General features: G+C 37.9%; 1 protein-coding gene across 1 annotated transcript in view; it reads left to right on the top strand.

Annotated features, from left to right (window-relative positions):
- The window catches only part of LOC107688103 (rab11 family-interacting protein 4A-like), a 45,202-nt gene extending 17,378 nt beyond the window's left edge, over nt 1–27,824 (top strand). Inside the window, exons 4-15 of the mRNA XM_016485668.1 lie at nt 15,323–15,537; nt 15,753–15,920; nt 16,479–16,613; nt 21,418–21,453; nt 22,008–22,107; nt 22,253–22,356; nt 23,032–23,172; nt 23,308–23,389; nt 25,236–25,373; nt 25,465–25,620; nt 26,554–26,697; nt 27,414–27,824. Coding sequence (XP_016341154.1) covers nt 15,323–15,537; nt 15,753–15,920; nt 16,479–16,613; nt 21,418–21,453; nt 22,008–22,107; nt 22,253–22,356; nt 23,032–23,172; nt 23,308–23,389; nt 25,236–25,373; nt 25,465–25,620; nt 26,554–26,697; nt 27,414–27,530 — 1,536 coding nt within the window. The 3' untranslated portion in view covers nt 27,531–27,824. The remainder of the gene's footprint in view (nt 1–15,322; nt 15,538–15,752; nt 15,921–16,478; nt 16,614–21,417; nt 21,454–22,007; nt 22,108–22,252; nt 22,357–23,031; nt 23,173–23,307; nt 23,390–25,235; nt 25,374–25,464; nt 25,621–26,553; nt 26,698–27,413) is intronic.
- The last annotated feature ends 6 nt before the right edge of the window (nt 27,825–27,830 follow it).

Below are 27,830 nucleotides of genomic sequence, written 5' to 3'. Positions count from 1 at the left end.
CTCCTCTCCGGGTTGGTGTGAGCAGCCAGGTTCTGAGTGTATGCACTGTCACAACTGAATGAATAAAAAATGACATCACACGTTAAGTACAAGCTTTTTCACCAAGAAGCCTGCTGTCATGCCCAGCATGAGCTTGAGGTTGCCTGACATCGCTACCATTAGATAAAATGTCAGCATGTTGCTTAGAACTATGTGCACAGCAGGAATTGGTCACTTTCGCAGTAATATATACTTGAGTGTGACCTCTGTACACTTTGTCACCTTTCAGCAGATTTAAAAGTTTAATGATACGGCCATTTTGTCATTGTGTTGAGCACTTACTTTTTGTATTCACAGTGGTGCACTATTGCCAGATAAAGACATAGCCAGCTATTTAATATAAAACAAATGAGCACCATGGGGATTGAGCTTTGTTGGCTGCTGTTACATTGTTTGTTAATGTCTTTAGCACTCTGAAAAGACTTGTATGCTTTGATTTAACCAGTGGTTCAAAAAATAGTTTTTCTTCAGGACCAGGATTTTACATTACAGACCAAATGCGCTACCAAATTTGTTCAGTGTAAAACAAAACTGTCCTTACAATGTTATTTTAGTATTGTTCAGAAACTATTATAGTGTTTATTAATATTTGGAATTAGCGTTTGTTTTTATATTTTCAGTTTCATTTCAAATATAAAAAAATGTAAGTAATTTTTAATATTTTTATTTAGCTTTAATTTGTTTTTATTTTAGTTTTAGTAATTTTAGTACTTAAACTTATTTCAGTTAGTTGCAAAGACAAAAATACATTTTTTTATGCTTGTAACACTCCAAAGAGAAAGGAAAAATTGAAATCGCATCATATGACCCCTTTAAATTTTTGAACTACCAGCCTACCACAACTAAGTGAAAGTGAAAGTTACATGTGGCCAAGTATGGTTACCCATACTCAGAATTAGTGCTCTGCATTTAACCCATCCTAAGTGCGCACACACAGCAGTGAACACGCACACACCGTGAACACACACCCGGAGCAGTGGGCAGCCATTTTATGCTGCGGCGCCCAGGGAGCAGTTGGGGGTTCGGTGCCTTGCTCAAGGGCACCTCAGTCATTGTATTGAAGGTGGGAGAGAGCGCTTTACCTTCCCTTCCCCCACCTACAATCCCTGCCGGTTCGAGACTCGAACCCACAACCTTTGGGTTACCAGTCTGACTCTCTAACCATTAGGCCACGACTTCTCCCACATTTTCATATGATATTTAGATTTTATTTTTATTCCAGCTTTATTTCAAAGACCAAAATCGATTTTTAATAGTTTTATTTTTAGCTAAAATGAAAACACTGGTCCTTATAATTAAACACTGTAATGAATTATTATAACCTTGACTGAACAGGCCCAACATTATGAAAAATTATTTGCGTCATTGCTGGGAAAAACCCACTTAACCCACCCTAAGCTGGTTTAAACTGGTCTTAACTGGTTTAGAATCGTCTCCCAACCCTACCAAGTTGTTTATCTGGTTTAGCAGGGTAGCCATGTGCCCAAAACCCCTTTAAAACCACCTTGACTAGGCTGGGAGGCAAGTTAAGACCAGAAAACCAGCTTTGGCTGATAAAAAAAAAAACGAATTGTGATCTGCATTGCAAATTAACTCGCAACTAATCTAGTCTGGGGTGTTTTCTCTTATACCTTGTGTAGTTTCAATGCACGATTACATGGTTAGTTGCATTTCTTTATATTTAGCATTTATCTTTATATTTGTTTGCTATCAGAACTAGGGCTGGGTATCGAGTTCGATACTTTTTAGGCACCGACCGAATTGCCTTGATACCATCGAGTATCGAAAAACGTCTCGTCGTTCGGTACCAAATTTCGATACCTAAGGGGTTAATCTCATCAGTGTCAGTGAGCCAATAAAGGCCCGAGTACACTTCACTTTCCGCGTTCCGTTCCGTCTCGCGCTCAGCCGTGTCCGCACAGCTTTCAAAGTATACTCAACCGCGGATGAGTGCAGACGGACGAGCTCAACACAGGCGCAGTTTGACTTGCGCGCGGTCTCAACTTTCACCTCGCGAAAGCGCACGGAGCAATCTGCTCTCTTTAGCTCTCGTGGTACTGTAATACACTGATATATGTTATTACCTCTGACTCTGAGTCAGAGCAGCGATCATGGAAGAGAGAACACAGGCAGACAGCGCTGGAAGCTGCTAATGCTCATCAGTAAATCAGTGGAAAATAAATAGAAATCATGATTCTGTCTGAGCTGCGTTTTAAAACGAACACGCACTTGTGTAAATGCCTAACAGATGTGTAAACTGAAGACTATTTGAGCTTTATTAAAACTATTTGCACTGATTTATTGTGTTGGTTACACTTTGTTCCTTTGTGCAGTGGCTCAGGGGATGAGTCTTTGAGATTGTATAAACATCAAGCTGAAAAATAAAACCAAAGTTTTTTTTTTTTAGATAATGTAATCTTGTTAAAATTGATTTCATAAAATTGGTATCGAAAAAAGTACCGTTCAGGAACCGGTATCGAAGTCAAGGTATCGGTATCGATATCGAACATTTTTTAACGATACCCAGCCCTAATCAGAACAGACCTGTGACTCATTTATACATTGCAATCCACCAGTTCAGACCTCTGGTTTTAGATTATAGAGGAATACAGTCATTTGTATGCACACTGTGCCCAAACTGCCAAGCCTGTGTTCACTGTGTTCCCTCTTGCTCTTCTGCTTGCTGCTTACTCTTGCTGTCTGTCACTTCATCATCTATTCATTTTCTAACCCACTCTGTGTTACACTAGTAGCTGCTTGAACATTTGATGCTTCAATTGAGCACCTTAAGCTGTAGGGCTGTTGACCTTTATTTGGATTTTTTTCTTCAACTCATTATTAATTTGCTGTTGTCCAGAATATGTATGTTGTCTTATTTGTTGTGCCTTTTGGCTCATGTGGTCTGATTAGAGAGTGGACTGTTTTAGCCCCCTTTCTTATTCTCTTTCCCTCTTTTCTCCTTGTCTTTCCTCACATTCCAGAAGTCCTCTTAATCTACTTGCTGTCAATCACAATAAGGGAGGGAAAGAGTAAAGAGAAGGTTAGAAGAGATAAAAGCCGTGCTCATATGCAGACAGAGAAGGAGACTTCACTCTCTAAATTAAACCATTCTAGCAACCAGATAGCAAGTGATTTATACACCCAGAACAACTTAACAAATATATAATGCGCTGGAAACCCCCCAGAACATCCTGAGACTAAAAAACACTCAGTACACCTTAGCAACCACATAGTAACACTCTGGCCACTACCTAGAACATCCTAGCATCCGGATAGCAGATGTCTAAAATCACTCAGTACATCCAAGCAACCACAAAGCAGACGTCTAAAAACCCTCAGAACATCTTAGCGATAGGGGTGTGCGATATTTATTGTCCACAATAATATCATAATTGTTATTTTAACAATGTACGAGCTGACGTTATTGAGTATGTCACTGACTTTGCAAAAAACAAACAAAACTCGTCTTGAGAGTCCAAAAGCATTCACTGCGTGATGAAGCCTATTAGAATGCAGTTAGAAAGCCCCTATTAGTTAAGTTATGAAAGTAAAAAATATCCCTGTATGGGTTTTTGTATTTATAAGATATATTTAAGTAATATCACACATAAAGAGTGCTGTTTTCCTGAATATTAGCATGTGAGAGCGATTGCAAATGTTAGATTGATTTTATACAACAGTTAAAAAAACAAAAAGTTAATATTGAGTGAGTTACATTTTTTTTATGTTTCACCAGTGAAAATTGTTTCAAACAAAGTTGGAGCAGAACATTTTATGCGTCTCACAACAATACTGCCGTGTTTTGTTCCTGAATTAATCTCTTTTTGAAAGAATCATTTGAGTCAGTGATTCAATGATTAATTTATAAAGACAGTCGCTGGCTTAGGTTCTAACTGAATCAGCCATTTTGAAAAAATCGTTTGAATGAATGATTAAATGAATCACTCATTAAGACAAGGACTTGCCGCCATTGCGGTTTTAGTGTCATGTTTATTTATCCATATTCTCAGCCTCAGACGTCACTCCCACAGACCGTTGGCTGAACGTCTGATGCATATGGCACACAAAATTAGAAACACTTCAGGAGTTTCGAAGTTCTCATCTGATTGGTTGAATTATACAGGATTTTCGGGGAGACATGTGTGTCGCGTTCGTTAACGTTCTGCCTGTAAACAAAGATGTCATGATGATGCCACACCCCCTCATGGAAGAAGAAAGCCATTGTCTTTACAACTGTGACGATGAGAGATTTAGATGAGATCAACTAAACACTGGATTTTCAAAAGTATGTGAAATATGTAAAGTTCACGGCAAAGATTCTTTAAAAGTTTTACACACCGGTGGGGACATTTCCATACCTCTAAACATGATGCATCACAAAACGAAACATGATTGTTTGCTTTACCTGTCAGTCATATGGCCTCTTGAGCGGGACTTGCCCTGGCAACCATTTAGAACATCCTAGCAACCAGACAGCAGACATCTTGGAATGCTTTAGCAACCACATAAGCTGTGTCTCATTTCAGAGGCAGTGTTCTCCAGAGGTCGCATTTGTCGGCCACATAAATAAGAGTCAAAATTATTACTATTACTTTTCTTAAATGAGACTGCCTCGATGACATATGCGGCCGACAAATGTGACCTCTGGAGGACGCAGCTATGGTAACACTTTAAGAACCACCCTGTAATACCCTCAGTCAAGCACCACTCATATTTTCTACTAAAACTGTTTGTAATAATGGGGTTTAACATTATTTATCATATTCAAACAGCAACTATGAAAAAAAAATATGCATTTGTTTATTTTCCTTTGAGACATGACAACAGGAAGCAGGTGGAGATCAACCACACCTGACTGAAATAACAACTCTCGTTGCACAGTATTTTTAAAACCTGCAATCCGGGTAAAACAGTACAAACATGTCTGAAATAGAATGGCTTTGGCTGTGTAAACAGCATCAGGAGCCGAGTAGCAGTTGGTGATAGAACTGTGTGAACATCTATTCATCTGCAGCCAACACCCTCCTGATCTAACAGCATCCTCTCTCACATTTCCACCCTCCCTCCCTCGCTCTCTTTCTTCCATCTTCTCAACTAAAGCTCAGACTGTGTCTGTATCCCTGCAAAATCACAGCGATAATGTGTAATGTATTTTAAGATGGTTTGAAGAGATGTTCATAGCCCTGACAGTGAGAGAGTAGCATGTGTGAGGTAAGAGCTGCTGGACTGAAACTAACCGCTGCTGCTGCTGCTGCTGCACTGAGCTCATGGGAATCATGGAAAAGTGGGGCATCACTGATACACAGTGCAGAGGAGGAACGGAGGAGGATTGCTCTTTCTTTTGTTCTCCCTCTCCCTCACACACCTGCATAAACTTGCATCTCAAACCTCACTCATAGTCGGCGCCAATAGCCTCGTGGGCAGCACGCTGACATATAGTGCCGTTGCGCTTCGGGCATCCTGAGTTCGAGTCCTGGCTTGTGGACCTTTCCTGACCCTGCCCCCCTCTCTCTCTCCCACTTTCTCCCACTTTCCAAAAATAAATCTTAAAAAAAACCTCATGTATAGGCAGAGCACATATACACATATGTGAGACTTCTCACTTGCAGCTATGGAAGTGTGAATGTACATGTGTAAATGTTCACCATTGATTAGATTTTTATTTCATCCGTCTTTGCCTCTAGCAAGAGCTCTTTGCTGCTGTGAATTTATGAGAAGTGTTAATTAAGGAAGCTCTTAAGATATTCCATAAACCTAGTTTATGAACTCTAGTTAATTTTTAGTTAAGTTTATGAACTCCTGTGAACTCTAGTTAATTTTTCAATTTTATCGTTAAATTATTTGCAGACTTCTTGTTAACATTAAATAATGCTGCACTATGCTTAAAGGGATAGTTCACCCAAAAAATAAATAATTTACTCACCCTCATGTTGTTTCAAGAAGATATTTTGAAGAAATGTTGGCAAGCAAACAGTTTGGTGATCATTTATCAAAATATCTTAATTTGCATTCCACACAAGAAAGAAAGTCATATAGGTTTGTAATGACATGAAAGTGAGTAAATGATGACAGAATTTGCACCTTTGGTTGAACTATTTAACCCTATAACTCTTAGGTTAACATTATTTTTTTAACTGCTAAAACCCCTTTAAAGTGAAATATGGTCAAGATTAAGCCCAGAGTTACATCACTTTCATTTTTAAGTTTTAGGTTCAGGTTCATTTTTAGCCTTGGGTTAACTATTTCAAGTTATTTGCACATATACAGTCTGTATGAAGGATTTTGGAGGGGAAAAGTCAACAAACTTATTGGGAAAAACATGCCTCTACCTAAATTTTTGCAAACATCCAAAAATTTACCTGTATGTACAATTAACTGCGTTTCTAGCTGAAATGAACATTAGTGGGAATAAAACACCAACAACTTTTCATACCAATTATGATTACAGGGCAGATTATTGATTAATAAAGACTTATTTTCAGTCGATTCTTTGCACAATACTGTGATAAGACCTCAAAACACTTTTACCATAGTTCATGATTTGTAAACTAAAATATTTTGTTGTTTACATCACATAACCAGCTCCACATGTACAGCTTTTCTAATGTAATAAACTTTATCAGTAGCTCTCCTGGTACAGCAATGTACTGTGTTAAAGGGGTCATATGACGTTGCTAAAAAGAACATTATGTTGTGTATTTGGTGTAATGCAATGTGTTTATGCGGTTTAAGGTTCAAAAAACACATTATTTTCCACATAATGTACATTATTGTTTCTCCTCTATGCCCCGACTTTCTGAAACGCATCGATTTTTACAAAGCTCATTGTTCTGAAAAGCGAGGTGTGCTCTGATTGGCCAGCTATCCAGTGCGTTGTGATTGGCTGAATACCTCAAGCATGTGACGGAAATGTTATGCCCCTCACCATACTGTGATGCCCTGTGTCCCGGCGAGACGAGACAAAAACAATAAAACCCATTACAAACGAGGCATTTGTTGCATCCAGTGGGGACATAATTACTGATTATAATGACTTTTACTGTCTTTTTACGCGTTGCGTATCACGCTGCGGTCTGGAGAAACGACAAACAATCGCGCTGCTGTCTGGAGAAACGACAAACAACAAGCGCTACTCTACACTGCTCAAAACTCGAGTTTGAATTGTCAGTGGCAAATTCTTTAAATATAAAGTGAGTGAGCTTGAGTGAGCGGCGGCCGGTGGGCTTGAGCTCTTTGGATATGAGACTTTAGTCTTTGCAACTTTACAGATCTTCTTTATGCACCAAGAGCTTGTAACACTCCAAAGAAAAAGGAAAAATTTTAATTGCATCATATGACCCCTTTAAGATAAAAGAGCTTATAAAGTAAGCTGAAATGGCATAGTTGATATAGCAAATATGTTTTAACACTTGGTTTAGGGTAGGGTTTAATGTAGGTGGTACGTTATTTTCAAAAGCGATAGAGCATTAACCTTTTAGCGCCACTTGCCAGATATTTCATTTCTGAACTGCCGCAATATAACAACCAACTTAAAATGTTGCCAGATTCATCTGTTTCAGACAACATTTGTTATGTGCTATTTCTGTTTGTAGTAAATAAATAATGTTTTATAGTATTTTTGTTGATATATTAAACATTTTGGCATCTGTATGAGGGATTTTCAAGGAAATGCTTGGTTTATGATTGAATAAGGACTGAATACAAGTATGTTTGTTTTCTTTTTTTGATCATAAGAACACTGCCTGTTTTTTTTTTCTTCAGGCCACCGCATGATCAACCCCCTATTGATACTTTGATTTATCTGTATCTTATTTATCTATTTGCGTTATTTATCATGGTACTTAAACGAGGAGAAGGTTAATTATCCGTAATTGTGCGTATTATCCAGCACAGCTGAGGTTAGGTTTAAGATAGCTGTGTGTGTTGCGAGGGAGCACACTCACGCTCCGCTCTTTCACGGCTGTGGGATGGCTCAGCTGAATAGTTTCCTAGCAACAACCTAGAGAACGAGGCAGAGAGAGGGAGGGATTGTGACAAGCCAGAGTAGGGGAGGTGATTTGCTGGTAGGAGTGGCCAAAAGCCCAACAACTGTTGCCAGATCTGTAGCGTCTCTGTCCGTATGTGTTCGTGTGTGGCCGCATGATCGGTTGCTGCAGGTTGGAGCGAATGTGTGTGTATTTGTGAGGAGGACAGAGCCAGTTTGGAGCAGCGGTGGCTATAGGTGGAGATACCCGAAGCCACTTGCTGAAATCTGACGGGACTGGACACTGATATTTCACCTGTTGGACTGTGGTGAGGGTGGGGATCCTGGAGGGAGACGGGGACACCAAGTCTTGGGCGTCCTCAGCCGATGAGGGCTTAACCAGCACTGGTGGAGAGGATGGAGGTGATGGATCTTCATTATTGAGCAGCGGGGTAAGAGGATGAGATGAGAAAACTCGCATGTGTGAATGTTTGCTGCAGCCAAGCAAAGTCCATTGTTCCTGCTCTTCCTCTCATGTTCTTCTCTCAACCTCTTTCCTAGTATCAATGTAGATGTAATAATCTTTCAACGTACATGATCATCTTCTCCCAACAGGGATGCTGAGAAGCTCTAGTAGATGTTCAGAATTTCATCTCTTTGACTCCCAATGGCACTTTAAAGCGTTAAAGCTCAATGAAATGACTGCATTTTATGACTTTTTTGCATTTTAGTGCAAGATATGAAGGCTTTGAGTGTGGTGGAATTCACAACCAGCCTGTGTGTTACCCAAACGCTACACCTGCCCTTGAATAACAAGTTGAATGAATGACTGGAGTGCCAGCCTGGATTGTGTGGTAATCTGTTGGAGGGGAAAGGGGTCATGCTATTGAAATGCTAATCAGACAGTGAGTGTTTGGACTGCTTGTGTGTGTGTGTGTTTGGACTGTGTGTTTAAATGCGCTTTTGGCGGTGCATGTGTGTGTTCGTGTCTGCCTTCGTCTACTGAACAACCATTGGTGACCCCATTGTTTCTGTTTTCCTCTTACTTTGTTTCTTAAATGCCAGACTGGTGAAAATATCTGTTCTTGGAGATAGAAAAGCCTCCATTTTGCACCTCAAATGAGACTAATGGTGTATTAAAACTAGCAGAGTGATTGATTGTTGTTGTAAGTGCACATGCTTGTAAACTTAAACAGTTAATTCTGTGTCTCTTGGGAACAGGGCTAATGGTGTGCGCTGGGAGTTGTTGTGGGGTTGGGGGTTGTCGAAGGGGAGGAACTGTGGAGTTTTGAATATGGCTAATAGTTAGAAGCGACTAAGGGGAGGTTGAGTGTGCTGGGGTGGTTTGGGAAGACTCTCTGATGGTTAATGACCACCTGCTGGTAGTACCGCATTCATATTGTGCTTGTATGAATGTGTGTGTTTCTTAATGTTGCAGTAATGTTATTCTTCTGGCAAGGGACAATTTAGAAAGGTCAAGGAACAATAGGGTTAGACGTCCATTAAAATTCCTTCCCTGGTGCTTGCCTTTAACCCTCTCGTGGTTTGTTTTGCCACGGAGGCTCGGACAAAGTGTTATACTTCTTAAACTTTTACAGCCGAGAGCTTGTCAGCTATATGCTGATAAATGTTCATTGTACCTGAAGATTAGTCAATACAAAGCCCTGCTATCTCACTACGGAGGACATTTAGTCATAAGCCAGTTCTATAAACGCAGCATATGGGTGGTTGAAAATAACATTGTTTTTATATGTCAAAGTTGTCATTCATATTTAAAATAATACAATGTCTTAAATTAAGCACAATTGTATCATATAATGCATTAGTATATTGGATGTCAGTACATGCCTTGTCCAGGATTTTAATAATTTTCAGTAATATTATTACAAATTAAAATAACTGTTTTCTATTTGAATATATTTTAAAATGTAATTTATTCCTATGGTGGCAAAGCTGAATTTTAAGCAACCATTACTCCAGTCTTTAGTGTCACATGATCCTTCGGAAATGAGTCTAATATGCTGATTTGATGCTCAAGAAATGTTTCTTATTATTATCAATGTTGAAAACAGTAGTGGTGCTTAATATTTTTGTGGAAACGGTGACACTTTTTTTTTTCAATATTCTTTAATGAATATAAAGTTCAAAAGAACATAATTTATTTGAAATATAAATCTTTTGTAAAATTGTCTCTTTTGATCAATTTATTGTGTCCTTGCTGAATAACTAAGTATAAAAAAATCTTAAAAAAAAAAAAATCCTACTGACCCCACAAGTATGTGTGTTATATTAACTATAATAACTTTTATTCTAACTTTTGCTTAATGTCATCCACCCTAATTCAGTATAAGCTGATCCTGTATACGTAGGTACTGTACACAAGTCAATCCAGTTCTCTTGTCTACTGCATTTAAGATTAGTCATTTAGCAGCTGGTCTGACAGCTTTAGATATCGATCCGCTATGAAATGCTGTATCAGGCCTGGTTATTATTGCATGGGCAACAGAGAATCTGTGCATGACCAAGGGCACTATCTGCACTACCATTTCACGGACGTCATAATGCAAAGCCCAGCAAAAGGTATAATTCAGTGTTATATGTGGGACAAGAGGTTAATTGCAGTTTGGACACTCTAAAGCCCAATAATGTGGTGCATCCAGACTATTGCTCTGAGATCTCTGCCAAGGGAGAGGGCTGGATTAACATTTTGTGACCGACCTTTTAAAGTCAGTGGTACACTTTTATGATTGTGCCCGGATCTTAGAGCAACTAAATTGAGAACCATATTTCCACTTGTCTCGACATGTCTTGCTTTCAAAGGGACGCCTACACATGCTGTGGAATAATACGGTAATTTGCTTAGCCAAGTGCCCCTGCAGTATTGATTGTGTAACTGCAGCTCTAGTTGGTCTTTCTGTGCGTTTGTTGGGCTACCATTTTCAAGGGTGTTTTGCTTTGATACCGTCCAGAGAATGGCGACCGACAGTTTTAGAGCCCCGAGAGCTGGATTATGTCTCATGGCTCCCGGTAAATCCACACTGTCTTTTGTCTGCTGACTGTGTAGGCAGTGAGATGGCCAGCTATCCAGCTGCATTTCCACTGAGATCTCAAACAAAACCAGCCAAGCGCAACTGATACAGAAAATGAGCAGCCAGCTTGAATGTCCCCCACTAGTATGTTTCTGTTGTCACTCCACTAACATAACTGAGTTATGAGTACTAAGTACTTCAGTGTACTAAAGTGTTTGATCTTAGCCAGCTAACAGGTTCATTGGGGTCATTAGCCAAAACTAGCATTTAGCAAAAACAGTAATGTTAAATGTAAGGCTATTTCAAGATGTAGGGTTTAAACTCTAAGATAATTTTTACATATTGTTTTGAGGTAGTTGCTGTATAGATTCAGGATGTAAGGTGGTCCAAAATGTTTGTTACCTGAAAAATCTCCAAAAACAGCAGCTAGTACTGTGTGCGTTAGGGATCGCTGTTGTCATGAGAAATTTGAGAGGTTTTTCTGTCATGTTTATGTGCACACTTGACATTTCTTGTGAGCTGCACTTGAAAAGGCTGTGAATGTGATGGTGCACTTTGGACGCTAGCCAGAATTGAGTGTTGTGTTTGTTTGTGTGGGTTGCTGTCATCTTAAAATGGCAAATCTGTAAAGAAGTGCTGTTCTTCTCCAGATTTATAGAGAAAAGTCAAACCACATCTAAACCACATCTTGCAGCACTGCAATGATTTTGCAAGTGACAATTCCTGTGTCAACTGTGCAGCGTGCAGCTCGCTTATAGACAGTTGTGTGGTGATTTGAAGACATTTGCGTATTTTGAGAGAGAGGGCGCGCACGCGGTGATTCACTCACGCTGTTTGTGAAATTACGTCTCACACAAGGTTTTCAAATTACTTTATAAGTTATTTAATGAAGAAATATGAAGGTGAGTACCTCACATTCAGCATTATAATTATTTCACCCTCGCCGGACAGAGACTGCATGTCGTGCCAAACCTCTCATGGCAGCGTCATCAGCTTGAGATCGGTTTTTTTAGATCGGCCTTTTTAGAGACCGCCGATCAATCATCCCACCGTGATTATCGGCCGATAGTAATCGGTAGCCGATCAATCGGAGCACCCCTAAAAAAAAAACAACTGTCCCCAAACTTTTGCATGGTAGTGTGCTTTCTGACCACTTCATTCATTTAATTCACTCGCTTGATGACAGAATTTTCATTATTGGAAAGTCCCATTTAGCCAAGTAGGCTATTAAAAGTATTATTATTGCTGTTGGCCAATAATGACACATAAAAGTGTGTTTGATTACACAATAACCATCGACGGAATCCCACTTACACTCTGCAAGAATACAGCGGCTTTGACTTGGCATCATGTTTGAATCGATACCTGGCTGCATATTCAGAGCAGGGTCACTGGCTTTTTAATGATGATCATCCCTCCAACTCAGCCCACTGTAAGCAATGTGGACACATTGGTGGGTGTATTTTAGCTCTTAATATCCCAGATTTTGTATTTTAGCTGTATTTAAGTTTTGATGCAACTTAGTCCGTACTCAGCAATAATGCATGAAACACTGGAGGTACGGGGCGATCAGGAGTACTGCAACATGACAGTATTAGTCCATCATGTTAATCTTAAACATCAGTAAAGAGCAAAATCTGCAAACTGGCCCTGCTATGATTTTCAACAGTAAGTCGAAACATTAAAATACAATTCTAATACCTGTAATTTAGTATTTTAAAACAACTGCATTAAAGTGAAGCTGCCCTTCATTGGTATATATTTCAAAGAAAATGTGTGTCTATAATATAAATAATCCACAAATCACGCTTATTGTAAGTTAATCAGTCACATAAAATCAAATCACTTCACTGTCACTGCACACAGAGTAATGGTGAGTGAAAAGATAATAGCATTATTTTAACTTCTTTCATCAGTGAAATACATATAACTACTGATATATGTGTATAGGATTTTTTGGTTTATAAAATGATGTGAAGAATTTTGTGTATTAATGCATGCCTAACATTAAAAGCAGTCTGTCAGTAGAAGAGTGTAAATAATGAATGTTAAGTCTAGGCATTCCAGACAGTTCTGTCTAAGGCGGGCTGGCAGATTCAGGTCGGGACGGACCAAAAGGGGTCTTAGTTTATAGCTCATTTATCTGGGCTCTCACTGCAGGAGACCCCTGCACCTCCTCTTACATTACTGCAGTCAGAGTGTATCTGATAGGGCTGCATTCATCCCAGTCGCCGCTCAGCAGGGAGAACCTCTATTATGCTGTCAAAGCTTCACATTAAGACTATGCAGATATCAGTCATCAGTAATCTGCTCTTATCTCCAAAGATGCAGCCATGTGGGAAGAATCAAAGTTTTACTCAGATTTGCGACTAGACCTGTGATGTTCAATCCTGCGGCCGGCCGTTACATTTCCTTTCTGTAAGCATAATCTCAGATCAGACCGGACAGACTATAAACTTTTTTTCTTCAAGGCATTTTTTAATAAATGCACAAGACTAGTTTAAAGATATATATGCTAGTTATCCTGCAGGTTGGTTCTACACTGCAGATTTTATTAATCAGTATAAATTGTAAAATAAAGATTAATGGAGTATGTTGTACAAGAAAATACCTTCAGTCATTTTAGTTCAAAATGTCGTGTCACTGCTTTGTAAAAGTTACTAACAATTTCTGAGAAAATCCTACATCAGTTTTTTAATTATTTTTTGTTTTAGTGTACGTCTCTTTTCTTAAATCTGCCATGTGGCGCGACTGGAGAAGTGAGCGAAAATTGTGTGTGACCTACAAAGAAAGGTAGCGGGCTTGCTGATGTGTGAATGTGAGAGGGGTCACTTCAGATACACATTAGCACACTGCTGTACTCACCGAGATACACTCTGATACGAATGAAATGCTTTCGGGAAAAGGCTGAGTTTGCGATTGAATGAAAGACAATTTTTTAAATGCATTCTATACTACTGAGTAAAGAAAAAGAGAAACCTAAAATAAGGAAGAGGGGAAAATATGGTTTAGCATAAAGACTTAACATAAAGAGCGAGGGATCAAAGAAGAGCAGAGCAACTGACTATTATATTCCTGTGCTAATCAAGCAGTAGTAATATAGAGAGTGTAGTAAAGATCCCTACAGTATTAGATGTATGTCTAAACCTGTTCCTTAGGGAGCCTAAGTCAATAATTTATTTAAATATCAAACTGACTGGCATTTATTTTAAAGAAATATAAACTTCTGTGCAAAGGTCTTAGGCCATTAGTATTTTAACAAAAAATGGTTTTAAGTCAGTTATTTCTATTTTTTGCTGTAGTGTGTCAGTAGGAAATATCAGTTTACATTTCCAAACATTCCTTTTGTCATTAATTGTAAAAATCCAGTGCAAATTATTATTTTTTTGTATGCACAAGGAGTCTGACAACAGCCAGTGCTCCGCACACAGATCTGATCTCACCATCATCCAGTCTATCTGGAATGACATGAAGAATCAGAACAAACTGAGACTAGAGACTAAATCCAGAAGAACTGGGGCAACGTCTCCAAGATGCTTGAAGAAACCTACCTGCAAATATAAATACACTTTCATATTAGACAGACAGAAAGTGTCAGATATATGTATTTAAACATATATAAAGACCTACCATTGATTTAACAATCTCTCATAGTGTGATGATTATTCTGCTCTGTCCATGCAAATAACAATGAGCCACTGGGCAACATCAGCTGATTCCCATTGTCCTTCTGCCATTGAGATGTGACATGAATTTTAATAAGTAAATTAATATTTTGAACTGCACTTGTTGTAGGACAGAATGAATGTAAAAAAAAATATATATACAAAAATGAAACCTTGTGAGAGTGAGCAGTGAGAAATACAGTATAAATTATTGGTATAAATTAAATAGAGAATATTTAGATCTTATTTCATTATGAGAGCACCTTTTCTGTCTCTGCCATGAAATCTAAATCCTCATCCTTTTCTTCTCTTTGTTAGACTTACTATTCGTTAGTCAATTGAAATGTTTCATGCCAGTTCACCATGATGACCTTTGTCCTGTCTTGGCGTCATTTGTGCCTTCTGGGGTTAATGAGCAAAGGTTCCATAACCTTTGACCCATTATCTTTTATGTCCCTCTGAGAAAGGTCTTTTTATTTCTGAAAGTTCTTATTTGACCTCAGTAAGTTCTGTGTGTGAAGAGACCACATAGTAAGTCAGAGTAATCCGGTCTAGTTTTAATGTTGACTTTGCATTGGATTTTTGAGCAATATTCAAACTTTACTCAACAGTTTTTGTATTTTCAGCACGGGGAGGGGAGTCTGGGACCCCCGATCATTGTGTGCACGCGACCGTACCCAGAGTGCCAGCTGTATTCTGATGAGGAAGGAATGGTCGGACGGGACGTGCAAGAGTCAGACATGGACAGTGCAGGAGACAGCGGGGCAGGATCTGAATCTTCTGAAGGAGGACGTCATGATGATAAAGAAGGACTGGGTGAACTCTTACTACGTGGAAACAGGTCAGCATCATGGATTATTATGTTTTTTTTATTGTTGTTGTTTTAACATTATTTGAGCTTAAGAAGCAAAATATATGTTGCCAGAAGTTTAGTTAAAATATTAACTTAATAATTGTTGTTTAATTAAATTAATAATAAAATAAAAAATTGTATAAGTAAAAACTGTAAGAATGAGTACATAAAGTGAGACCTGCGACCTGTCTCTTTGGTTTTAGCTGTGGTCAGATGGTGTCTTCAGCAGCAGCTTCAGTAGTCTCAGTGGAGGAGCAGTTTGAGGACTATGGAGAGGGAGAAGATGTGGACTTCACTCCCAGCAGCCCCGTCCCTGATGATGACACACGTACCAATGGTTTCTCTGACTTGGGCTCCTCTCTGCCCTCCAGGTTAACTAACTCACTTTTGTATACACCTCTTGCATAAAATACTGACATATGGTGTTATTCTGTATGATCGGTTTCATTTGATTGCATGGATGAATAAGGGAGAATAGCAAAAAATAAATAAATCTTTCCACATTTTCCAAATTTAATGTAATAGTTTTTTTAGGTTGAAATATGACAGATATATTTTCTTGAGTCACTAAGAATATTATTAATGCATAGTAGTTATAATTCTGACACAAATACGCTCTCTTGCATTAATGCTTTTGACAGCCATTAATCGTCTCATTGTTAAACATAAAATCACAACAGCTAATAATTATGAAATAGTTTTGTCATATAGTCGGAGTTTTGTGTTGTTAGCTGTTCTCGTTTGTTCTGTGTGACTCTGCTTGAATCAAAGATAATTATCCTATCATGAAATCAGTAACATATAATTAGAAATGATTTTCCAACGATGCAAAATTTGATTTTACCTTATTATATTATTAAATATATTGAGCAAGTAAAATGTGAACGCTTCTACTGCCAGTATTGATCATCACTTGATGGTGTTTCCAGTGCTGGTCAGACCCCTCAGAAGATCAGGCACCTGTACAGCAGTGAGCTTCTGGATGTTTACTGCTCCCAGTGCTGCAAGAAAGTCAACCTGCTCAATGATCTAGAGGCCAGACTCAAGAACCTCAAAGCTAACAGGTAAGAGACGACAGAGTTTGAAATGAGCACATTGCTAAGATAATGGCATGTTACTCTAATAGATTGCTACAGGGATGATGTACAGTATTTTTGTAGTCCAACACGGACATTAGCATAACACAGTTTCCCTCAGCAAAAAGCCAGTAGGATTTTCCATTGGCTTTTGGATTATTGCAAAAAATAATCTCTGTGAAAACAAAAGTTTTTGATTGTTACGCATTTTTTTCATTAAGATAATCTGCACAAATGAACTCAACTTTTATGAAGCCTAAATACAGTCGCCAAAAGTAAAAAGCTGAAGTAAGGCTATAGATTAACTTACACCTTGGTTGCATGACATCACCATCACAATGTTTACGCAAACTTTTAGTCTTAATTTAAAATTTAAAATTTTGAGGTAGTTTGCAAGAGTGAAAAGTTAGAACACAAGACTGTGAAAATGGACTAGTGAGTAGATGAGTTTTCCTGTTCGCCATGATGACATTTAATGTCTGCGACAACCTCTAGTCACAGTTAGCCACCAAGGGGGGGTATTACGGATGTATTCTATGTAGTAGAATAAAATGTGAAAATATCTTGAGCTTCTGTTAACCACAGACCTTATTTCAAACAATTAACCAAAACCCATTAAAAAAATAAAAAATAGAATGATGGAACCCAAAGTTCAAAAATACTAACTCTTATTTGTTTTTCAGGACTCATTCCTGCAGCACTCTATAAGCATAAAATACACAAATAACACAAATATTGGGGAAACAATTTCTGATTACACACGTTTTTATTTGCATGTTTTTTTTGTTGTTGTTGGGTATTGATTGAAATATACATGTATTTATTTACATTTGTCTTGCCTCTTTCGCCATCTTGGATTTATTTTCTTAATTGATGCAGTGCATATTAATAATGAACTAGAAATATATTTATGTTGTAATTATGTTTTTTTTTTTCTGGAGCCATTTTAGGATGCATAAGGATGGTTTATCTAGCATCCTGTCTTTCCTGATTCAGCGGTTACATGTCCATGTCTCAGTCTGAATGCTGTCTTTAGTGCCCTTAACTTTGCAGCATCCATAGTTCATATTAAATGGCATAGCACTGCACTTCTGAGAGGATTCTTTATGTCTCAGTTCACTCTAGGTAAAGCTAGATATATTTTTATGAGTCTCTTTAATCACCCCGGTCTGTCAAAAGCTGTATCGGGAGATGGGTTTCATCAGAGGAGCTGTTACCATAGCAACAATGTTCCAGTCAAGGGTTTACTAATCTTTGTGAATGTTATCAGACAGTGAGGGAAAACTGAGCCCCTCAAGAAAAGCCTGGGGTGTTTAAGTGGGTGTGTGTGGTGGAATTTGATGAAAACTGCTGAAATAATCCTTTTATTATTATGTGGACACCTAACAAATTTGGCACTTCAGGAGAACGACACTGCAATCTTTCATCTGTAACTATATTTAAAGCATCATGGGATTATGAGGTTTCCACCTCTGCTGCTGACACACCGAGACATTATACTGCAGACAGAGATCTTCTATCTTAAAACCTAGTGAGCTGCCTCACTACATACTTCCTACTGTACATAGACAGTTGCCTTCTAAGACAGCATCTTGACCGTCATGGGACTACATGAGTTATTTCAGAAGTATAGACACAGCAAACAAATAGGCAATAGACACAACTGACTTTAATAGAGTGCAACAGTACCTGCCCACTTTTTCAGCGTCCTTGGTTCCGGAAATATTTTTCCTATTCATTTTTCCCATAGGGATTTTCAAAAGGTCTTTGTTTAAGAGTTATAAGGTATAAACCAAAATAGCTAAATATGAGGACAATCACAAATGTAGCGAATCAGCTCAAAGGGGAAATATGAATAATTAATCATAACTAGTTATAATTAATTATAAATATTTAGATCCACTGTAAGTATTTACTTGACCTCTCAGGGTCAACTGTGTCAATTCTAAGAACGTTAATTTCCTGGCTAAGGGAAATAACTTTCTTACTGTACAATACTACTCATGTACTAGCATGTAGCAGAAATCTGCATGATTAGGGGCTACGATTATGAGCCAACAATGAACAACCTCAGGTGTGATACAAGTAAGACTTTATTAACTACATAAACGATGCAATCTGAAGGCTCAAGTTGATCTTTGCTGAAGTTGGTTGATGAAAAAGAACCAGTTTGAGTCAGAGAATCCCGGTGAATGGAAAGTCAAGGCCGAAGCATGGCGTGAACTTAGGGTGTCCTTAGGAGCGTTCTAGCTCACATCTTCTCAGAATCTAACAGAACCGCAGACTGGAGGTGGGTCACTGATGTGAGGCCTTTAAGGTCTGAGAAGATTCACGCCTCTCAAGATGGGCTTGTCCAATGAGAAAGGCTGAAATCCCAAGTGGGAGTTTGGAAATACTGGGGAGTTTTATGACCCTTTGTGTGAAAGCATGGTAATTTGCATATGGAACTTGAATCGAAATTACTAAAGATTCTCAGAACACTAATATATTGCCTATGTACCAACATATAATATACACTCTCGTTTAGATCATCAGAAGACGAATTCATAGATACTAAACATGGTAGGATTACATATAGGTAAGATGACATGAACGAGTGGTTCTATCATAAGCCTGCATAAAACAGTATACAATATAAAAGCCAATATACAAGGACAGTAACAACATACACAATGACCTGAAGGATATGTGTGTTCATTCAAAGAAAGGTTTTCCTATGAATTAATTAGAGAACAGTCCATTTCTCTTGGCATTATGTGTCTGTCTTATGAGGAAAATGAGTGAGTTCTCTATCCACATTCCTTTGGGCAATAAAACCAGTGATATCAGCATTGGTTGCCATGGAATCAGAGGCCTGTTCGTTCGCAGACATCCTGGCACCCAGCATGTTTATTGGGTGAGGGGTCTGTGATTATTTGTTAATCTAATGAATAATTGATTTGTTAAATCAAATAAAAAAAATGGTGTGTCTGATTGGTCCAGACGCTACACAAAGTTTTACAAAGTAAAATTACTTTCACTACAAAGTTTGATTTAAAAGTATTTAGAAATCTTAAAAAAAAAAAGCTACAGTGCAATACTGTACTTAATAGCTTTAGTGAAGGAAAGAGCTACAATCCCATGAAGAAGTGCAAATCATATAATCAAATTGAAATGATGAAGAAATATAAAACTGTTGATTTAAAGATGTTGATTATACACAGAGAGACAACATAATTTACGTTTATAAAATATGTATAGTATGTATGCAAATATTTAAGTAGTTTGAGTGGGTAGGGAGACTGACATTTGCATGTAGGTGCTAAAGAGTTCTTTGGGCATGATTTGCTTGCTTTGATTTTGTGATTTGTGGAATTTTTATCTAATTTTTTATTTTTTTTGCAGAATCATGGATAATGTTGTTTTTAACCAGGAATTCTGCTGTTGAACACAATTGTTTAAAAAATAAGTTGACATAATGCGGGCCGATGGCTTCAACAAAACCATATACCATTGATTAACAACCTTGTAGCTCAGAGTAGGTCTGTTTAAAGGTTTATACTGTAAGTTATCATTCAAAATCAGTTCTGCTCTAGAGAAAATTAATGAGAATCCTAGAATCCGACTGTTGCACTCCATAGAGTTTGAGGTTAGCATGACGCTAATAACACTGAACTGTTTTTATTGATACTTTTCAGAACTGAATGAAATACAGTAATATTTTTACTGAGCTCGATGTATTGGATTCTGGGATTGCCTGTACATTTTTATTATTATAAATTATAATAAAATAAGGTATGTTAGGGGGCAGCATAATCAAGTGGCTACCTTTTGGAACTGAACAAGAGAGGCTGTTCAGAAAGAGCTGTGTAATTTCCTTTTCTCAGGCTGAATAGGAGATGGTTGGGAAGTGGGATCATGTGGCATTTTGTGGCCTTTGGCTATTAATCCTCTGGCATTTTTGTCCAAATCCTCCACTGCATACTCTGCTGAAGTTAAAATGCATGCATGCAAAACATGATTGGCACCCATATGAACTGCTCTATAATGATCAGCAAACATTTGGGTTATTGTATTAATAAGTATTGTGTATCTCTATCTATCTATCTATCTATCCTATCTATCCATCTGTCTGTTTGTCTACAGTACAGAGATCTGCTGTTGAATCACTGTTAAGTGTAAAAGCCATCAAAAGCCACCTTTAACAGGTCTTGATGTGTCATGAAGAACTATGTGCGACTGTCCTTTTGAGGGCATGTTTGTGAATGCTGTGAGTGTATTTGTCCTCAAGTCCCTTGGTTTGCAGATTGTCTGGCTTTATCATTGTTGTTGTAGTTAAATGTGTTTTGTCAGTGCTGGGCTGGATATGAGGACAGGAGAGCTGCTTTGAGTTCAGATCTTTGTGATGTAATGAGAGAAGGGGTTTTAAGAGTGACGTGGGTCACACAGTTACATAAACCCAGGCAGAGGTTTATAATTAGAGTGCAGGTATTCTATTTTTACTGAGGTCCTCCAGAGCTGTCTGATTATCAGTGTAATCTCATGACCTAGGACAGTCTGAATGCAGTACATGATCTTGGCCACTTGGGGCAATAGTGAAATAGTAATTAGGCTCTAAACAAAACTGCTTAGTAGAATTGAATAAACGAAATTGCAGATTGAAGGGTTGCACTAAGGAAGATAAATTATAGCCTGTCTATCTATCTATCTGTCTGTAGATATCCATTAAACTGGACTTTCTGCATGGTATTATATCATTTTTTTATGAATATTGTTTTCTAATACAGGGATCTTTTTCCATTTCTTTTTACAGCCCAAACAGGAAAATTTCCAGTACAGCATTTGGTCGGTAGGTCTCTAATCTTTGTTATTTTCACAAGATCTGTAGAATATGAGATTACAAAGCGCTGGCTTAATACCCATTGCCTGACTGTCAGTGTGTCTGAAATCGCATACTGAGTAGGTACTGCATTTGACTTTGAACTTACTTTTTGACTGTTAAAAAGTATAGCATTAATATGGGTAGTATGAATGAAATTTGGACATACTACATCCGCCATGTGTTACTGTCATGTGACTTACCAGCATCAGTTTTGTCACTCCGCTGCCATTCATAAATCCTCTCCCATGGCCTCATGGGATAGTAAAGTGTCCATCGAATGCACACTCCAGAATTCTCGGCAGAAGTAGTAAGTCATCCGGGTACTTTTTGCCTGTCTTTTTTCCAAATACTGTCAATTTAGGCAAACTGTGCTACTCTTTTCACATACATTTTTCGCCTACTATATAGTATGGCAGTATTCAATTTTGGATGCAGTGTAAGTCACTAACTGGTTAGACAGGAGAATGATTAGTAACTCTAGTTCCATTTTCTAATTCTCTGTTTCTCTGTGTGTCCCACAGTCAGCTCTTCCACCACAGTAACTTCAGCAGCAGTCAGGGCAGCACAGAGGACCTGTTCAGAGACAGCATCGACTCCTGTGACATTGACATCACTGAGAAGGTCCTGGAAACATAATAATGTGTCACTGAAGACCCTGTTTATTGTTTAGGCTTAATGCATAAAATTCAAATAATGTTTTTTTTAGATATACATTTTAAGGCCACTATAATAATGCTGTTTTCCTGTGAATGTATTTCTACTGCAGGTGAGTTATTTGGAAAAGAAGATAACAGAGCTTGAGAACGACAGTCTGGCCAATGGAGATCTGAAATCCAAACTTAAACAGGAAAACACACAACTAGTTCATAGGTAAAGAGATCTGACTATTAGTTACAGACACAGTACAGTATAAAGAGCATACTGATAAATTTATTGTAATTATGTACATGGATGATTTATTATTTATTACTTTATTTGTAATTATAATTCTATTCAAAAGTTTGAGGTCAATAAGACTTTTTTGGGAACAAAATATTTTTATTCACCAAGAATCCATTTAATTGATCTAGAATTAGAGTAAAGACATTTATAATGTTACAAAAGTAATAAATGCTGTTGTTTTGCTGCTAATATATTTTCTATTCATCAGTCTTGATAACGCATCACGGTTTCTACAAAAATATGGAGCAACACAACTGTTTTAACATTAATAATAATAATATTAAGAAATGTCTCTTGATCATCAAATCAGCATATTAAAATGATTTCTGAAGGATCATGACACTGAAGACTGGAGTAATGACTGCCAAAAATTCAGCTTTGCCATCACAGGAATATATTAGGTTTTAAAATATCATTACAATTTAAAATAACCGTTTTTTAATTTAATATATAAAATTAAATTCAAAATATAACAGTATTAATGTTTATACTCTATTACTCTTTTGATCACATAAATGCAGCCTTGGTGAGCATAAGAGACTTATGCGTATGTACTATATGTTTTCTTATGTCTATATGTGTTTGTACATGTTTACCCATCAGGGTACATGAGCTGGACGAGCAGATCAAAGATCAAGAGGCACATGCAGAACAATGTTTAGAGGAGGAGCTGAAGAGACACAGAGAGGCCTACAGTAAGATGGAGAGAGACAAGAGCACTGAGATTGAACTGCTTAGTAACAGGTACCTAGTATCCTATCAGAAAAAACAAAACAAAACATGTATATGAGTCATGTGGAGGTGTCAAGACCTTAAAACACCATGTTAGAAGAGCAGTGTGTGGCATACTACTTTATAATGGATAATTTCTCCCCATAGGGTCCAGCAGCTGGAAGAAGAGAATGCAGAGATGAAAGTGAATGTGTGCAGACTCAAGTCTCAAACTGAAAAATTGGACCAGGTCAGATATGCATCAAATCTCAAGCTCTTGAGTAAAAATCCCTTGACCATCACCACAAGCACATGACCCACATCATATATCAGCTCATCAGGTTATGCGTCAAATGGTTTGTTTAACAATTAAAAGATTTTACTTGCTATCTTGCACCAAACACTCACCGACACGTTCAGACATCCATTTTCACACCATCACTTCTGACCTCACTGAAGCAGATCAGTGTCTGACTCAATGTCTTTTAACACATTTCAGCAGGCAGAGAAATCCCTGGAGCTTGTCAGTGTTAACAGCACACTCTTTCATGCTGCTTGCATTAGCTAGTGTAATGAGTGTGAAAGCCCCTGCCTGCATGACATTAGCAGCCCTGTATTAGACGCAGAGCTTGTGAGGCTTTGATCTCTGAGAAGGAATGAAACCTTGTCGAGCAACTGCACGACTTGATGCTGTAGCTTTTCCATAAAGCTAAAAAAACTAGGTCACTGTCTGATATAGCTAAAAAATTAAAGGTCCTCTTGTGGACTAGGCTGAAAAATGCATTTTTTTTGTTTCAAATCATCTAAAGAAGCTACATTTATGGTGAAATTGTTATCAGATTTTATTGCTGATTTGAAATGCAATGAAACATTAAATACACAGGTGACACAAAGTTTTCAAAGTTTGTTCAAGTGGATGAGAGACGTACTTGTACACCTATTGCCTAGTTTTGCCTACCTAAAAAACAGCTGCATGAGGTCCAGAAATGGCTGTCAAGTGAACTGACTTGTCTTGATTTTTTTACTCAAGTCAAATCAAGCCAAATTTATTGGTATAGTGTTTTTTTTTTACATTGTTTCAAAGCAGCTTCACAAGAAATATTAATAGTATCTCTAAAATGCCTTAAATCGGTACTCCAATTCTATCATCATTTACTCACCCTCATGCCATTCTAAATGTTTTTGACTTTCTTTCTTCTGTAAAACACAAATGAAGATTTTTTTTTTAAATAACCCATCTCTGTGAGTCCATAAAATGCATGTGGATGAGACCCTCAAAGTTGACACATTAAATCCATACACTCTCAGAAATAAAGGTGTGGTTTTTGAAGCATCAACTTTGAGGGTCCCATCCACTTGCATGATACGGACTCATATGGATTATTTTACTAAAAATCTTTGTTTGTGTTTCATTGAAAAAAGAAAGTCATATACATTTGAGATGACATGGGTGAGTAATTTTCATTTTGGGGTATATTTATTATTTTGTCTAGCAGATATATCAGTGCCACATAGGGATGCTCCGATCAGGATTTTTGCAGCCGATACTGAGTACCGATTTCTTGTCATGGTGATCGGCCGATACCGATGCCGATTCTGATGCTTCAAGCTTTATAGCCGGTTTCATCGGGCGCACGCGCCTTGCCCAGCCCGAAGTTAACTTCCGGTCAGTGTTTGTTTATCAGGTTCGTGAGATCGGCCAAATAGTGAGTACCGATCGAGTCATGAAATGTGATTATCGGCTGATACCGATCTCTGGCCGATCGATCGGAGCATCCCTAGTGCCACAGTGTCTTGGGCACAAGACTGAGCATTCAGATGTAATCAAGAGATTTATAAATTAGCTGGTGTTCTAAGCAAAAGTAAACTGTTTGCAATATTAATGAAAATATGCTTTGTTGTCTTAAGTAAATATAACCAGTTGTCAAAAAACTTGATGTAAGGTTAACATTTTACAAATTTAATTAGCAGTCATTAAAGCGATGATGTTGAGAAATATGTGGGTGTGGCTTTATTTTAAATCATTAATGTCTCGCTATAGAGACAATGATGTTAGACACAACAACTATATCCTCGCTATGTATATTTGTGCACAGGAGAAGCAACGTATGACTGATAAATTGGAAGATACAAGCCTGCGTTTGAAGGATGAGATGGATCTGTACAGGAAAATTATGGATAAACTTTGGCAGAACAGACATGAGTTTCAGAAGGAGCGAGAGGCCATGCAGGAGGTAACACAGTGTCATTTTCATTGCAGATTAGAATTATATGCATACATAAACAAATCTCCAGACCTCTCACACAATTCACACATGCATGTAGCTGATTGAGGACCTGCGGCGTGAACTGGAGCACCTACAACTCTTTAAACTGGAGGCTGAGAAGCCCGGCCGTGGCCGTAACGCCGCAGGACTGTCCGAGTACAATGCCAAGACTCGAGAGATTGAACTGGAGCACGAAGTAAAACGGCTTAAGCAGGTACAGTGGAAAGATATTGCTTATTGTGCTGTCTGTGATATGTTACCTTACAATATCATTGCAAATCAATCAGGTCCATGATTGTTTATACGGTTTCTGTGTACACTTTACAACAACTCTCAAGCTCCAAAAAGCACATGAAAGTATCACAAAAGTGGCTTATGCACTATATTAAATGCACTATATTTAAAAAAAAAATCATTATTCACTGAATATGGTCAGATTTTAATATAAGGATATGAATTAGAATTGCTATAAATAATATGTAATATATTGTGTATCAGTGGTTCTTTTTGACTCCAAGGCCTTCCACTCTCCAAGACAATATTCATGTAGTCTAAGATATATTTGCTGTAATGACAAAGCTGCTTGTTTTCAGTTTTTTTTTTTTTTATTTATTTACATAAACTAGGATTGGCAATATATTAAAATCCTTAATCCTTTAATGTAAAATTAGTTACATTAAAAGCAATTACATTCCACAATTCTAGGCATTTCAAGAACTTTAATATATTTCAGGATTCACACTTTTTATGACTAGTGAACTGACATATTTCCAGTCTTTTGTAATTATGGGATTAATGCATTAGAGAAATTTCTGTGACATTTCCAGGTTTGGAAATCACACTTTTAAAATTCCCTCATATACAGTAAGCTGGTTTCCCAAGGCCATGGGAATCCTGGTTCTTAAGCAAAATGAGAGTTATTAAAAGAACAACTTAAAATAGGAAATATGCCTTGATTTGAGCTGTTTTAGCTTATTTTAAAACTTGTATAGTCTTATTTTAAATCATATTAAGCCATTTTGTGGCTCCCTTGGAAGTGTGCTGAGTCCCCCTAGTGAGATCCACTGCTGTATATTATATAAATGCATACTGTATACTTCCTTGCATTTAGTATGATGTGCACACTGATGTGTTTAATCATTAACAGGAGAACCATAAATTCAGAGACCAGAACGATGATCTGAATGGACAGATTCTCAGCCTCAGCCTTTACGAGGCCAAAAACCTGTTCGCATGTCAGACCAAGGCCCAGTCACTGGCAGCAGAGATAGACAATGCCTCCAGAGATGAGGTGAGAACAACATTCACAGTGTACAGAGACCTGCAGAATACTGAACCTCACTAACTAGCTATGCCTGGTCCCGTTGAGGGACTGCATATGTTTACACTTCATGTGTTATAATGAGAGGATTCGTGAGCATGCAATTTTCAGCGCTGCACAAGAACTCCAGCGTTTCGAGCGTTGAGTGGATTCTAACTTAAACACCTCTGATTGGCCATTGCGTTGCAGAAATCAACAGATATGTCTGTGATTGGTTACACTGATCAACTTTGCAAACACGTGTTATAAATAGAAACTCTGCCTATGCTTGCACCTGTTAATCATTATTATTTTATATTAGTTGTTCTTGTTGCTTTTATGCAATAGTGAATAACAATTTATTTGTTTTTAGATGATTAGAACGATTCTGTACCCTAAAGGGATAGTTCACCCAAAAATGAAAATTACCCCATGATTTACTCACCCTCAAGCCATCTTAGGTGTATATGACTTTCTTCTTTCAGACAAATACAATCAGAGTTTTATTTCAAAATCACCTGGCTCTTCCAAGCTTTATAATGGCAGTGAATATTAGACTGCTAACCATAAAATACTAAACACAAACATAGAATGCTAAACATTAGCAGATGCTCTAATCTAGAGGAACTTACTAAATGTCCTTTAGCTTTGCATGAAGGCATCATCTTTTTTTGTCACTCATTTGGTCAATCTCTCCATCCTTCCAGCTTGTTGAAGCTTTGAAAGAACAAGAGGAGATCAACTTCCGTTTAAGACAGTACATGGACAAGATCATCCTGGCTATCCTCGACCACAACCCCTCCATTTTAGAGATCAAGCATTAGGCTACTGAGCTGAGAGCGGATAGAGGACTCACACTCGGCAGAGAGCTCCCCATTCAGGCCAGGGGTGTGAAATGCACCACCTCTGCCCTCTTACACCAAGTCATCATGTATTTACAGTGCAAGTTGCTGTCGAAATTATCGTGTCTCTCATGTGCTCTGTCTCACACACGTGGGTCACGGTTTCCATCACTGCTCATGTCATCACGCTGTGCGTTTAGGCTGTAGAAATGACAAAAACAAGTGATGAAACTGGAATCTAGAATAGAAGTGTACTTTTGCGCTCAAATATATATATATATA

Source organism: Sinocyclocheilus anshuiensis, unplaced genomic scaffold, assembly GCF_001515605.1.
Source record: "Sinocyclocheilus anshuiensis isolate Anshui unplaced genomic scaffold, SAMN03320099.WGS_v1.1 scaffold249, whole genome shotgun sequence".
NCBI classification, from domain to species: domain Eukaryota; kingdom Metazoa; phylum Chordata; class Actinopteri; order Cypriniformes; family Cyprinidae; genus Sinocyclocheilus; species Sinocyclocheilus anshuiensis.
The sequence above is the reverse complement of the archived record's forward strand: the minus strand, read 5'-3'. Positions and strand labels throughout refer to the sequence as shown.